At 49.9% G+C, this 15,572-nt stretch overlaps 1 protein-coding gene across 2 annotated transcripts in view; it reads right to left on the bottom strand.

Annotated features, from left to right (window-relative positions):
* Positions 1-11,067: 11,067 nt before the first annotated feature.
* The window catches only part of slc38a12 (solute carrier family 38 member 12), a 43,548-nt gene continuing 39,043 nt past the window's right edge, over positions 11,068-15,572 (bottom strand). For both annotated transcript variants that reach the window (XM_086184409.1, XM_086184407.1), the window contains exon 10: positions 11,068-12,062. In XM_086184409.1, coding sequence (XP_086040535.1) covers positions 11,299-12,062 — 764 coding nt within the window. In that variant the 3' untranslated portion in view covers positions 11,068-11,298. The remainder of the gene's footprint in view (positions 12,063-15,572) is intronic.

The raw sequence follows: 15,572 nt of genomic DNA, 5'->3' as shown, positions 1-15,572 counted from the left end.
AGACGTCAGAGCAGCGACCAGCAGCTGCAGCTCCCGCAAGTGACAAGTGATCAGAACTCCAGCAACTCCTAAAATACTGAAGGCTTTGAATCGCGATGGTGGTCGGCCAACCCAGCTGACCCGCCCACCAGCTGACCAGCCCACCAGCTGACCCGCCCACCACGTGACCCGCCCACCAGCTGACTAGCCCACCAGCTGACCAGCCCAGATCCAGATCTGACTGATGCTTGACTATGACCTCCTTCAAGTTAACATTGTCAGAAAACGTTACCTTCATGGCAGCATCTTCTTCAGAGTATTATCTTCATCAGGTCAATATCCATGTTCAGATAGACGTGATGGTCTCTGAGCATGCTCAGTGGTGCAAATCCAGACCTGCAATCACCTACAGCTGTAATCACTGACGTCCAACTGAAAGGAAAAGTGTTAGTGACGGTGCAAAGCCACGAGAGAAGTGCTGAACTACGGAGTTTCAGATGTTTTACTGCATCATGAAGCAACAGCGCTGGAACACCTGCCTCACTCCTGGTCACTGCTAGGAGCTCATTTTCCAGGAGCACAATGGGAGAGGACCAACCTGACACGCCAGATGGTTTGTTACTCGGCCCATCTGGGAAGTCGTCCTTGGAAACTGTTTGGAAAAGGACAGGCACTTTCAAAAAGTACTTGGCAGGTGATTGGATGAGCCATCTGTCTATCAGCGTCTATCGCCGGCTAACTTTAAGCAGTCGGGAGGAGAGCCAGAGCATCTTCCGTCACACCTTTGTGATATCGCCCCATCAAATGGCCGCCACATTCAGTCGTGGTTTTGCTGATAGAGAGACACCAGACTTGCTATGTCGCTCCCCGGCAGACAGATGAGACAACGAGAAACAGACGGCTCGATGAGCCGATCAATACGAGTGCAAGCAGCAATTTCCTTCATCAGAGCGAGTCGGGAAGAAAAGCCACGGAGAGACAGAGAGGAAACGCGTTTAATCAGGGAACTGAAGAAATAGCGTTTTTATTCAGCAAGGGGACGAGCGTCCCTGTGTTTGTGTGACAACAACGGTGTTCCTGGTCTGTTTGCTCTCCACTCACTCATCCAGCAGCCAGTTATTCCCCAGCTCGCCCTCTTGACTCTCTTCCACTAACTCAGTTTGTATTTATCATCTTTTTTGCAGAGCAAGTGGAAACGTTTCCAAGTCCCTGGAGTCAAAGTCAAGATGTTCCTGACCTGGAAACATCAGGCCTGATGTCTTCAGCTGGAATCACCAGGAAAACACGCGCCTGCTTGCGTTCCTCCAGAGAACAAACTCCTCAAATCTGCTGGAGTTCATAGTTTAGAAAAATACCTGCCGATGGCACCAAGGACATGTGATGAATATTACCGAGAGGAGCGACACTTGTCCGGATTAATCAACCCATTTTGAAATGGAACAAAGTTCAGTGTTGGGTTGTAGAACATAAAAATACATCAGCAGAAGCCAAGCTGGTGGACGGTGAAGTGTTTACCTGTAAACTGAAGCCATTCTTGAACCATTCAGAGTCAATGAATCTGCTCGGTCTCATGTGAGAGGGACCACTTCCTGCAGCTCAGTGGAACAGAGCAGACTTCACCGATATATCATGGAAAATGAAGATGTCACTCATGTGTCTTAAAGTTCTCACGTTTGTACAAAGTGGTCCAAAAATGTCCCATTAGCATGCATTTCATCCAAAGAATAAAATAAGGCTAAAATTTGATTGCTTCCACATTCATTTTGCGTCATAGTTGTCATGTTCCATTTGTCCTGGTGAGGGAATCTAGCTGTTGCTGTGTAGCAGCCAGGGGATCCCACCAGGGTGCCGGCGGCCATCATGGTGCTGGTTGTTGACGCTGACGCTCAGGTGGGAGACGAGCCCAGCTGCAGCTAATACGGATGATGCTAAAGCTATTCGTGGATATTTATGGACGAAGAGTTGGACTAAATCTTTTACAGGCTGTAGTTTGTCTGCACCTCTGGGGGCGCATGAAGACTGTTTTTCTGATGACCACTGGACTGCGCGGCGTGGTTTAAAGTGAGACAGTTGTAGAGGGCACGACAGGTCACCGTTCTTACTGCGCTATAACCACATGACTAAAACCTGTAATATCAGACAGACAACAAATGCAACATCATCAGAACTCAGGAGGTCAGTGAAAAGTGCGAAAGACACAAATCCAAAACTTCGGACAAAGTGTCCAAAGGGGACTGTGACAAACGTCCATAAAGTCTAACTGATGTTTCAGTGTCGGGCAGCACAGGTACAGACAGGTGACCCTGGCTTGATGAATATTCGGTGTCATTCAATCTGTTCTGTAATGAGGGAACCTCATGTTCCCCCTTTGACTCTCTGATGAAGCTGCAGATTCGTCTGTTCTTTCCAAACACTTTTATTTGCTATTCATCAGTGTCCAAGATTCAGGGAACTTTCTCTGAGCGGCTGCCAACATGGCGCCATCTGTCCTCACCTGTCCGCTGCTGGAGGTGCTGCCCGCCCGCCAGAGATGCCGCTTTCTGCCGCTTCGCCTCCACCTGCGAAACAGGAGTGAGGAGAATCACATTGGTAAGGGTTCAAACATGTTTCCTCCAAAGAGATCACCCCGCTCGTCTGTGCCGCCGTCCCCTCCCTCCATCGTCACGCAAACTTCAAAATTGCAAAAGCTGAACTGAATCTGATCGGCCTCTGAGTGATTGTTTGACACATGGATGAACGCATGAATGAGGGGAACAACAAAGAGAAACAATGTTCCTTGATATCAGCTGGAGAACAGATGCTGGAGGCCCGCACCCTGCTGAGCATCTGCCTTTGCAAATTGATTACCCAGGGGGGAGTCTGGCCTCCCCCGCCGGACGCCGCCACACTAACCACAGCTGCTACTCTGATTAGACAGTAACGAAAGTCTGATGTTCCCAACCGCAAAGGTCTGACTTTGAACAGGGACCAACGTTGCACTGCAAAACCTGAACCAGAGATTTTGTCTGATTTCTTGACAGTAATCAATAATGATCGTCAGGGATCGTAATTATCAACAGGGATCAATAATGATGGACGATTATTAGGTAGAAACAAGAGATAACCATCATCATGGAGGAAGCAGTGATTTAAAGGGACACCTCATCTAGAAAGAGCATTTATCCTCTTGGTCGGCCCACGAAGATGTCCCTCCTCCTGCATCTCTTCCTAGTGACTCCAGGATGCAGGCGGAACCAGCCACGTGTACTTAGCTTGAAGCTAACGGAGACTGACAGCTCACTGTAACCCTTCCAGTTTGTTGCTTGCTCACAAGAGTGACTCCATCACATTAACCCTGCACCAGAGCAGCTGGAGTTACTTGGTTCTGATCCCCAATCCAAGAGTCAATGGATTACTGAGCCTACAGCTGGATTAAGAGGACCTGGATCAGAGTTCACCTGTGTAGAATCCTCCCCCCCAAAGTCCCAGGAAACACATTATTTCAGTTTGTGTCGTCCTCCATGTTTGTCTGGGCATCACTCTGAGGTTTGCTCGGCCTTTGCGCTGCACCTCTGCCCCGTCCTCCCTGGTGCACAGACACACATGCAGTTGCTGTCCAGACTGTGTGACATCACTCTGGATCCGGCTGGAAGCTCCTGCTTCTATCTGTAGACTTTAGTGTCTCCACAGAGAATCGCTGTCTTCTCTGTTGGCTTTAAATTAGCAGAGCAGGAAATTGGTTTCCTGTTTATTCCGCCTTCACAAAATTACATCTTCATGGATCAATGAGAGGAATCTCACTGTGTCTCCAGCAGTTAATTACCGCCACCATGTTTAACGGAAAAGACTTGACCTTTTGGCTCTTTTTTGACATTTCCAGGTCCAGGCAGACCAGGACGTCAGCCACTACATCAACTCTAGCTTTTGCACCTCAGAGCTGAGAGGAAAGTTTGTGGTCAGACAACATAGCTACGTTTCATGGTGAGTCTGCTGATGGTCCAGGTGTTGTCAGCTGGTGAAGGTGTGAGGGAGGAGGAGATACGACGCCTTCCTCCAATCGCAGCCGCGGAGACAGATTAATAACAGTTGAATAAAGTTGAGATCCCACCAGACACCAAGTGATGACACAAAGATGAGGGTTTTTGTCTGGCGTGGCCGAGGTGGGCCAGCTAGCACCGTTGCCCGCTGGTCATGGTGGGTGTCAGTGCTGGTGGCGGTGTCTCTGTCCAGGGTAAACAGGAGGTGGGCCGCTGAGGAGAGGACAGCTAGCTTAGCAAGTCAGAGCTCACGGTTCCATGACAGATGAAGGGTAAAACAGCTGCGTTCTCGCCTGAAACTGCTTCAATGTACATCAACAGTACTGGTGGTACCAGTAGAGACGCAGTATTCAAGCTGTTTTTTCAAGAGGTGAGTCAACACAAACGATCCTTGCAACCAAACTCCTGTCAGTAAAGTGAGGAGCAAATCCTTGTCGTGTGTGAACGCAACTCAAACCATTGTGTTTAGCTTCCAGGTGGCGGCAACCAGACAGCGAACACTGCACCTGTCAGATGAAACCAGGAGAAAAGCAGGCTTGAGTAGCAGGTCAGAACCAGAACCACTACTCAAACAGTCCTGCGTGTCCAGTGTGGAAGAGGCAGGTTTGTCCCGCTGGGGGTGTTGGATGGTGGTCGTCTGTAACTCCTGGTGGTTGAAAGATGCAGAGCAGAGTTGCAGACGTCAGAGGGAGGAGGAAGAGGATGAAGGGCGAGTTTAGAGTGAAAAACTAACACCCAATAAAATGAGGCTGTCCCTCCTCTTACTTGGCAGCTGGATGTGACACCATGAATTTCATCAGCTGAAGGGAGGCGGCCTCTCAGCCCCAGAATCATCAGCTCCCTCCTCTCACAGCATCGTCCAGCTCCTGGCTTTGATTTACACACTCGCTCCTCTTCCTCTCCGCTGAAGCTCGCTAGTCTTCTTTCTACACAACGCTCCTACAGACGAGGCCGGCGTAGAAATGCTGACAGACTCACTTTTAGAAATGTCAAATTTGAAGTGAGAACTGGGCTGGTGTGGCCAGAGAGCCGCTCCGTGGCGTCAGCCTGCGACAAGGCGTAACACCACTGGGAGCAAAAACTAGGCCTTGAACATCTCAGAGCTTGTGGACAGACGCGAGGAACCGAGCTGCCACGTCGGAGTCACTCTGACTCGCAAAGACAGACATCAGTCTGTGCTTGTCACTGTCATTCATCCAGGCCGCCTCACCCGACAGGTGTGTTGATCACGACTGAATGTGAGCTTCTCATATTTTGTCCCTGTGGTGCATGGTGACATCATCAACAAGCTGTGGTCATGTGACAACTCCTTCACAACATTTAGTTAAATCCTTAGTTGAAAAGAGAGAGAGACGGAGGACAGGGACAGAGATACTAATAGGAATATTAGTATTTATAAAAATACTGATGCTAAGGTTGGCGGCTTGAGACACTTTATCCGTCTGTGCGTCGGCCCAAGCCTGGATTAATTCTTCAGATTTAGCATAAATGTCCAGTGGGACTCAAAGTTGACCTGAAGGTCAGTAGAAAGAGAACGGAGCTTGGAAAACTGTCAAATGATGTATTTTTAGTCACTGTAGTGTTAGAATCAGACACGTCGCCGGAACTACTTTCCTGACTGGTGCAGTGATTTGACGCAGCACCTCCAAAGCTCCACTGGAACTTGGGTCAACAGAACCAAAGGTTTGTTGAGGACTAGAAGAGCAACTGCTGCTACTGATGATGATGATGGAGGAGGGTTCCTGCTGGACACACCAGTATCCTGGACCTGAGCTAGCTGATGCTAACACTTCCCACCCTCTACCAGCCATTGGGCTAAGCTAACTAGCCTGGACCTGAGCTAGCTGATGCTAACACTTCCACCCACTACCAGCCATTGGGCTAAGCTAACTAGCCTGGACCTGAGCTAGCTGATGCTAACACTTCCCACCCACTACCAGCCATTGGGCTAAGCTAACTAGCCTGGACCTGAGCTAGCTGATGCTAACACTTCCCACCCACTACCAGCCACTGGGCTAAGCTAACACATGTCATGGACCTGAGCTAGCTGATGCTAACACTTCCCACCCACTACCAGCCATTGGGCTAAGCTAACACATGTCATGGACCTGAGCTAGCTGATGCTAACACTTCCCACCCACTACCAGTCACTAGGCTAAGCTAACTAGCCTGGACCTGAGCTAGCTGATGCTAACACTTCCCACCCACTACCAGCCACTGGGCTAAGCTAACACATGTCATGGACCTGAGCTAGCTGATGCTAACACTTCCCACCCACTACCAGTCACTAGGCTAAGCTAACTAGCCTGGACCTGAGCTAGCTGATGCTAACACTTCCCACCCACTACCAGCCATGGTGCTAAGCTAACACACATCCTGGACCTGAGCTAGCTGATGGATGCTAACACTTCCCACCCACTACCAGCCATGGTGCTAGGCTAACACACATCCTGGACCTGAGCTCGCTGATGCTAACACTTCCCACCCTCTACCAGTCATCATGCTATGCTAAGCAACGCCCTCGACCTGAGCTAGCTCTCTGTCTGCTGGTCTGGTTCTAATTGTGATGGACAATTAGAGACTTTGTGTAAAGTTGGTGTGTTCCTTTAACGTTGACTCGGCGTGTCCTTTTGTCCAGGAGGGAGAACACACACTTCCCAACACACTAATCACTGTCTCAGTACATCTGAGATTTATGTCGTTCTCCATGTCCAACCTTGACATGGAACCTTGGCAACAACTTCACCAGACATCATCACCAGCTGACCTCTCAGGCCTTCGGGTGGAGATGAGGAATTATTCACAGTCTCACACGTTGGGAGGAAGGATTTGTGGAGTCTGACGCTGCTGCGATGGAGATTTCATTGCTAAAGATGCTCATCAATCTTCAAATTCAATCTGAGCGTTAGACAGTCATTAAAAACACGACAGTAACGGCCAGCAGAGTCACAGACGCGTGGATCCATCGGCTCGCGTCTACTCCTGATGGGTCCTCCGTCAGGGAAGGAAGAACAGGCTTCCTGCTGCAGTGCTCCTGGCATGTAGTGACGGGATCAGCAGGTTAACCAGCAGATCCTTCAATTACGGCCAAAACAATCTTCTTCTCCTCCACAATAAGTGCCAGAGGTCCCAGCAGAGTCTGGAACGAGGCGGGCCGCCGTCTGTCCAGGACCAGCGCGGCACTGCCTGTTGTCTGGAGTCAGACCCCCGAGGAAGAGGAAAGAAAACAAGTTTGTGAAATATACATTCTGATGTCCTAAGACATTTCTCCCGCCTCAGTCCTTCAGTTGGGTTGTATTCCTGTGGTCAGAACCGCCTTCAGAACTTGGTGACGGGTTACTGTGAAGACTCAGCGTGCTCTCTAGTGCCACCAAGCGCATGCAGTCTGCTCCTTCCGTCATGTTCTACAGGCTCCGCCCACTGCTGCTGGCAGCCCTCACCAGCACCAAAGGTGGAGCCGAGGTTCACCTGGGGTGGAGGAAGCAGGTGACGACTTGATGATACGTTTGAGGAGAAAAGTCATTAAGTATTCAGAGCCCAAGCATCACAAGTGTGAGTCATGGAGGCGCCGCATGACTGCAGGATCAGCAGGGCCGTGAGAGACGGCGTCGGGTGTCGTCCCTTAGTTAAACACTCGATGGAAAAAGATGTGACGTGAATTAATAGCTTTTGTCTCTTGATCTCACATGTGAGGAAACACGGGGACAACGGAGGCATGCTAACACTTACCACCAACTACCATTCATTGTGCTAAGCTATCTAGCATGACTTGCAGTTCCTTTTGTGTCTGTTATCAACAATCCAAGTGAAATCTGTCGCTGAGGATGAATCACAAGCCTCCTGGGCCACTTATCAACTTTTAATTAGTGAGGAAAGACACCAGTCGCATTCCACGTGAACTGGAGGAGCTAGAAAAGCTCAGGTGGAACCCTCAGGACGTCCAACAGCCAGAGCATCTGCAGCATTCCACGATCCCAGAAAAGACCTTTGTGCCAGGATGAATTAGTTACGACTCAACCAGGCTGTTCCCAGGAGAGGAAACGCTGAGGGATCCCTGCCCCGGCAGTGTCACGTCCTTCTCAGTAGCCGCCATAAAAACAGATTTCCTTCGTCCCTGTGAGAGCTTTCAGACAGACCAGCAGCCAATCCCAGGACAGCAGGGGTGGAGCTGGTTGTCTGCAGGCAAACCCGGCTAGTTTTCAATGATTTGTCTCATTTGGGATCAAAACCCCAAAACTCCAAAGTATTTCTACAAAACTGCAACACATCTGTCAGTATCAGTAAAATACTCGGAGGTCTGCTGGTGACGGAGGTGGAGGTTCATCCTCCTCGTGTCCAAGGTTGTGGTGCCGTGAAATGGAGCTGCGAGTCGCCTCGAAAATGTTATTCATGGCGTTGTGTAGTTTTTGATGTGGAGCCATCAGGTCACTGTCAGCTGAGGAGCAAGCAGGTCGTAACAGTGAGGTGCCTGAGTGACAGACGCCACATACAAATGAGAACCAGTCATGTGAACTCTGACCCTGTTTACATTCTGGGCCAACAGATCTCGGGGGGGCAGAGTCCACTCCAGACGTGTCCCTGGGTTCAGATCTGATTACTGTGTCTGTAACTTCCAGGTCAAAGGTCACAGTATTAACACTAACCCTCACAGTGGCGAGCTATGAAAGATGTTCTGAGAACCACTGTCCCCCTGGACTGATGATCTGGTTTCCAGTGACTTCCTTTTCAGGGTTTGTGGTTAGGCCGTTGCGGGGAGGTGTCCTGGTTGCTGCGCTAGCGCCTCCTTTGGTCCATCTGGGAACAGCATGAATGTGCAAGTCAGCATAGACGTAGAAGGATGCGAGCAGGGCACCGCTCCTCCCTCCCTGATCAGGACTTTCTAAGAGCTCTGCAAGAGAAGCTTAAATCCATTATCTCGTGCTTGAGGAACAGTCACATGATCCCACGGTGCTCTGGATCTATCCTCCGGGCCCTGAAAGAATGAAAGCCTGGTTAAGATCTGGACCAAAGCTCAGTCAGGTCCTGGGCATCAGCCCTAAAACACGGTGACCCTTATCTCTCCCCGTTACTTCCACTAAGCCTGTCAGTGCTGATGAACCTCGCGGCAGAAAGGAGATCATTAAAAAGGAGGAAGGCCATCTGTCGTAGAGCTGAGGAGAACCTACCTGGCTGCTAATGAGTTCCAAACGTGCGACAAACCTCCGGGGGGGGGGGGGGGGGCATTCATGGTGATAAACGCTGGGTTCCTTGACGTCTTTCTTTGGTAGCAAGTCGTGGTATAAATGGATGAGCGAGCGCTGCTTTAATGCCTTCGTGCCTCATCTTGCAGCTGCTGTTTACTGCCACGACCTGAAACGACTCCCGTCAACGGGCGCCGCCAAGGTGAACACGACCTTTCAGCAGTGGCGGTTTTACAACATGGGACCTGCCAAAGGGTGAAGCGGGACACAGCGTCTGATTTGTCTCTGCTCCTCCATGATTCAGTCCTCACACTTAAGAAGACACACAATGGCCGCCGCCAGCAGGTCTGGCTGAGCTACCTGAGCTGGCTAGAACAAATACATGCAGTCATAAAGCAGTTGGCCGGAGTGATCTGGGCTGCAGGTCTGACCCGGGAGTCCCTGCTGGCCCCACGACACGCTGACCTGCAGAGACGCTTCTACCTCTGGCATTTATTTGATTTGTTAAATCCAATCACAGTACAACAGACGATGGATGCATACGAGTGAGGACGCAGGCCTCAGCCAGTCTCACGCTGATCGATTGGCTTTGACTGACTGACTGCTCGACTGTTGCCGATGAATGCAGCTGTAGTTCAACAGTATGAAGTAAGACACGAGCTCAGCCACAATGCAGGCTCCATTCGAACTCTGCCGCCAAGCATGCAGACACCCCCATGTCCATAAAAGGGCAGAAGGTGAATTAAGACTCAGGGTGGCTGCGACTGAGGCCTCAAACAAAGGTGCGATTACCTGGAAACCGCCGAGCGTCAGCAGCAGAAATTGAATGAAAGGTAAAAATGAACGTGAGCTCCAAGGAAAGGAAGGGTGCAGATTCCTTCTGCCACCCAAGAACCAGAATCAGCTGGACCCTGCAGTGTTGAATAGACCAGGCCAGGAATTCTGCTGTTGAAACGACACAACTGGGACACGTTTAGCTGATTGTGACTCCAGAGTGCAGAAAGATCCAGAAACGTCTGTTCACGAACCTTCCAGGTCTCCATCAGGGATCGCAGACCAGCTGGAACGTGTCGTGCTGGCAGCGGCAGTGAACAAGTGCAGAACCAGAGGGTTCTCGTTTGTTTGTAACTCAGGTTTATCTTGTAGCTGGATTCATGTTCTATATCAGTTCTTTCTTGCTGAACTTCAGTCCAGCAGTTCCTAACTGTGGAACCCTGTTGTAGAGGATATAGGTATTTCTCCAGGACCGCCCAAACATCAAGCGACTGAACTGTGGTTCTGTCATTTATGAGGCGAGTCGGAGCGACGGGACGAGACCTGAAGGGTTAAAGAAGCAGTTTTCATTTCCAAACCTTCCTGCTGCTGACAGTAACTGACCTCCCAGCAGAGAATCTGTGACCTTTGACCTCTGATGTCACAGCTGTACATCACATGATCCTGTCAGGTGAGCAGATGGATTCAGTAACAGAGGGGAGCAGTTGTCTGGCGCTCATCCTAGAGGCCCATCAGTCACCCGTCAGTGTCATCACTCACGAGGGCCTGAGGAGGCCGCTGCCGCCACACCACCGCCACAAGGATACTCGGCAGCTGATCATCAGCTGAAGAACCCTCCTCTTCCTCTTCCTGCATCAAAATACCAGATCACGTAGACGTACATGCCGGCTCGTTGCTGCTCTCATTCAAACTCCAACAACTATAAATGAGCTCATGAAGACAGAAGGATTAAGAGGTTGTTGTGTAGTCGGCACAACAAGGAAAGACACAGTCGCATTTCGATGCGTTCGTCCGTCATCTACCCTCCGACAGCGTAGTTCGTTCTCCAGCTGAATGACAGTTGGTTTCCTGGGGACGAGTCGCGTTCGTTCAATAACGGTGACCGAAGTTAGAAAGACTTTGGTTTATTTGGTTTGAAGCACTTTTACCAAATTTTTAAAAAGTTGTGCAAATCTTCTCAGAAGTTCGTTCTCATGTTCACAAAACATCTTTTAATCAGGGTTCTGCTGCTTGTCATCATGCACTCCAGCTTTACATTTGGTCCCTTTAACAAATTTGATAAATTACTCTTAATTACATATTTGCAACAAAGGTCCATAAAAAAGGCACACAGTTCCGCCAGTGCGGCCTCACTTCCTGGTGTCCATCAGGATGATGTTGGCTGTGACAAACATGAGGCAGAACACCGCCCACAACACCACAAACCACACCCAGAAGGTGTGGCGGAAGGGAGAGCGATGCTTGTTGATGGCGTCCCGGCCCATCACAGGCTCCACGTGCCGTCTGGCGTAGAACACCAGGAAGGCAGGGACGATGTACTGGATCCCAGTGCCAGCGTAGGACCCAGTGATGCCCACCAGGGACTCCAGGTTGTGGGTGCAGAACGCCACCACGATGGGCGGCACCAGGGTGATGAGGGGGAACGCGATGCGGTCCACCACCCATGGATAGGTGCCGCCGTCCCGGTGGAAGAGTGTCTTCCAGTTGTTGCGAAGCGTGACGGCAATGATGGGGAAGTTGGTGCTGATGGTGAAGACGGGGAACAGGCCCAGGAAGTAGCGCAGGACAGGGATGTCCAGCACGTGGCAGTTGTCGGTGAAGTTGAGCGTGTACATGTCGTAGAGCAGCGAGCTGTTGAAGCAGAAGATGGCGGTGAAGGAGAGGAGGACGTAGAAGCCAAGGATGAGGACGTAGTCCGCCAACACCAGGACGCCCACGCGCTTCTTGTCAGAGATGGGCGTGACCAGGGAGGGGAGGGAATGTTGACACATGAAGGAGTAAACACATACGCCGAACAGGTTGGGCACGCCGGAGAGGGAGGCGGCGGGGGGGTCGCCCTCACCAGTATGTTTACCGATCCGGATCAGAGCCAGGATGATCATCATGGTGAATGCTGGAAAGGACAGCAAAAAGACTGTTAGCAACTGAACTGACAGACCAGACTGTGATGCTAATGATGCTAAAGACGCTACATCAGTGGCGAGCTCCACCCATCAGCACATCACTGCTGGTTGGCGTTGACTGCTTGCTATGAACCAGCTCGTCTCTGAGGTCATTCATATCTGAGAAAGACCTTCAGAATGACGCAAAACAAGACGCGGTTAAAACTGAAGATCGAAATGTTTTCAATTATCATAAATGTACAGCTCAGAGGTAGCGTGGCCGTCTAGTAACCGAAGGGTCGCTGGTTCAATCCCCTCTTTGGCTGATGACAAATAAACTGTAATTTAATATAAATGTTACAAATATGAACTGTGAATCTGTGTCCCTGGTCTAAGTTCCTGGCCTCAGCTGGAGGGACGCCAGTAACCTGGCTCCATCTCCTGATGTTCAACTGATTTCTGGTGACGAGCGTGAGCGTGGCCAACGGAGACATCCTGACTGACTGACTGACTGTCTCACTCACTCACTCACACACACACACACACACACACACACACACACACACACACACACACACACACACACACACACACACAGGGAATCAGGCCGTGACACCAGGTGTTAGTCATAGCCCTGCCGTGGCCGGCAGCAAGCACCTCAACTTTCATCATGGCGCCGTTCTTCAAACGTAGGGCGACATTTAGGAAGAGCTCCACACGCCTTCATTCACCACACGTATGCAGGAAATTATCCTGGCGGACGGCTTAACTGGGACAGTGACATCACTGCTGCCTTTGAAGGAATATGGAGGAGGACGAGAGGCCAGTTGGTGTTCCAGCAGTGGCCGAGGTGATTTAACGGGTTGGAGGACAGAATTCATTAAAACACCAAAACAACCAGGAACATTCCTCCTCAACCATGACGGAGTCATGCTGCCTTCAGGAGCAGCTGGCAAACAGGAAAATTCCAACTGTGTGTGTGTGTGTGTGTGTGTGTGTGTGTGTGTGTGTGTCTGAGAGCACCGGGTTGCTAGCTGCACCAAGTCAAACAATAAACAGTAAAATGACTCTGCTGATCATGTGACCTGTTTATTTACACAGAACCAAACGATGGAGCCGTGGAGACGACACGCCTGAGTGTAAACAACATCCGGCTGCGCACGCTCTCTCTCTCTCTCTCTCTCTCTCACACACACACACACACACACACACACACACACACACACACACACACACACACACACACACACACACACTCATGCACTTCACTGGTTTGACCAAATAAACTTGTATCACTTTTAATATTTTGTTTCTTTTTTGTGAAGTGGTCGTTGTTTTTGTGTTTTGTTTGTTTACTTTCAACCCAAAAATGTGACGTTGTTTCTCTTTTCTGAAAGATATTGTGAGGATTTTAAGGCAAAAGGGGGATTTTTTTTTCCAATTAGCCACAAAATGATATGCTACCAGATGTAGAAGCCATCTATAATCAATCATCAATACTGGACAGCAATGAAATAAACACAAACATGTAACATTTGAGAGGAAATTTAAAAAAGATAATCCTCATTTCATAGTGAAAGGTAACAAATATATAAATAAACGTGACGGCGTAAGAATGTTGAGATCATTTTACTGACATTGATGTTAAATAAGATATTAAATCCAGAACAGAATTCTGGATCTTTTGGGCTTTGGAAACATTTGACAGTGAGAACTGAAGTTTGAGGTCAGTATCTTTAGGTTTTCTTGGCCTCCAAACTAAAGCACTATTCTGAAGATGCAGCCATGACGGCAGTGAGTCGCCTCTGGCTGGTTCTACTGGGAAGCTCCCAGTTTAACACGATCCAGAACTGAGGAGGCCATCCGTCTCACTTCAGCACAGAAGTAAAACCTTATTTCTCACAGGAATGGGAAGTCGATCCGATGGTGCAGCAGCGGTGAGCGACGCCCCCAGAATGAAGCGTCTTGTAATGAGCTCATTAGTCAGTGATGCTCGACGGCGTCCAGCCACACCAGCCTTGTCATCACGCCAGTAAGTATGTACTTGCAGTCATGAATCTCAATGCTGGAGCATGAAATAAGAACATATGGAGCCGACACTGAACTTCAGCTCACACGCAGTGGCTCATAAACAGGCTCCTCCCCCCATTTACAAACAACTGTCAGTCATTTCCTCTTCTTCTTTCTAATTATTGATCCACCAGCAGAAGCATCCCCCCCCCCAAATAAAAAGCCCTCCATTAACCCCTCTATCAGGTGAGATGCAGATATCTGCCAGGCTCTGCTGATTGAGCACGGGCCCGGGTGCCACCAGAGCTCGCCACCAGTGGCCACGTGAGCAGAATGAGCTAACGAGCGTCCCTGGATGTGGCGGCAGTGATTTATATCAGCTGGATGGCGACGCCCATGACCTTGTGAGGAATGCCTCTGCTTAACAACCCTCAGGAGGAAGCTCGCACGCCGATGTTCCCGCTGCTAGCAAACAAAGCTGAGCTGTTAACCTGCGGCTGACGATACTCAATAGTCCCAGGAGCCATCAGGCGCCGCTGCAGGAGGGATGGAACTCCTCAGCGCCATTAGTGAGAAGGGTGGAGGTCTGTGTGTGTGTGTGTTTGTACGGGGGGGGGGGGGGGGGTGCTGGATGATGTGGGAGGTAAAGGGGTTCTCAGCTACTTGAGCTTGTGACACCACATCACACTTGTATGCCACCAACATTTCATCCCTGAGTCCCAGTGGATGTCTGAGCCACATTTAAGAAACGTCAGTCGTGAGGAGACACATCCAGCTCATGCAGCTGCTACGAATGTCCCCGTCAGAGGACAGGACGCCAAACTTCAGTCATGACAGACATCTGTTGACTGTGATGATGTCATCGTCCCGGCTGTAGGGAATGCCGCCATTACCGGTGCAGCTGTAAACATTGGATAAACTGCTTTCAGCTTTTGCAACTCTCCTGAATTTGATCTGAAAGTCTGGAGGAGCAGCACAATTAATTAACTCCATTCAAATTAGCTAACAGGAAGTAGCCATCTCAGCTGGCGTCTCTGGTGCTAGTTGTGACAAGTTGAATGACCTGAATGCGAGGGACGTTCAACTACACGTTTATTAACTTGTAACAGAATGACTGCAGCTGTGGGGTTTCTACTCCCCAGCATACACACCCCTCCTGCAGACTCACTCCTGGGTTAGCTCAGCTCATTAGCATGATCTGCTCTTTGCTCAGGTTCCAACAGCTCCAGATTTTCTTGCTGTGCTAGAATTCTTATCGACTGGATGATAAATGGCTGTTCGGCCCGTGACGACTGCTGGGATCTCAGATACGACCGACAATAAACGCTGCAGCTCAGGCTGACGGGACGAGCTGGACAATCTCTTACACATCTAACGGCTTCATGGAAACACAGGCGAGTCCCTCGCTCCTGTAGCGCCACAGGAAAACCTGCACACGATCTACAGATGTCTACCGAAAAACATTTGTCTCCTGCAAGTCAAGGAGCGATGCAACGAAATAAAACTCTTAA

The sequence above is a fragment of the Aulostomus chinensis genome, chromosome 18 (assembly GCF_037954235.1).
Source record: "Aulostomus chinensis isolate RoL2024-O1b breed Wild chromosome 18, RoL_Achi_v1.0, whole genome shotgun sequence".
In the NCBI taxonomy this organism is placed as follows: Eukaryota; Metazoa; Chordata; class Actinopteri; order Syngnathiformes; family Aulostomidae; genus Aulostomus; species Aulostomus chinensis.
The sequence above is the reverse complement of the archived record's forward strand: the minus strand, read 5'-3'. Positions and strand labels throughout refer to the sequence as shown.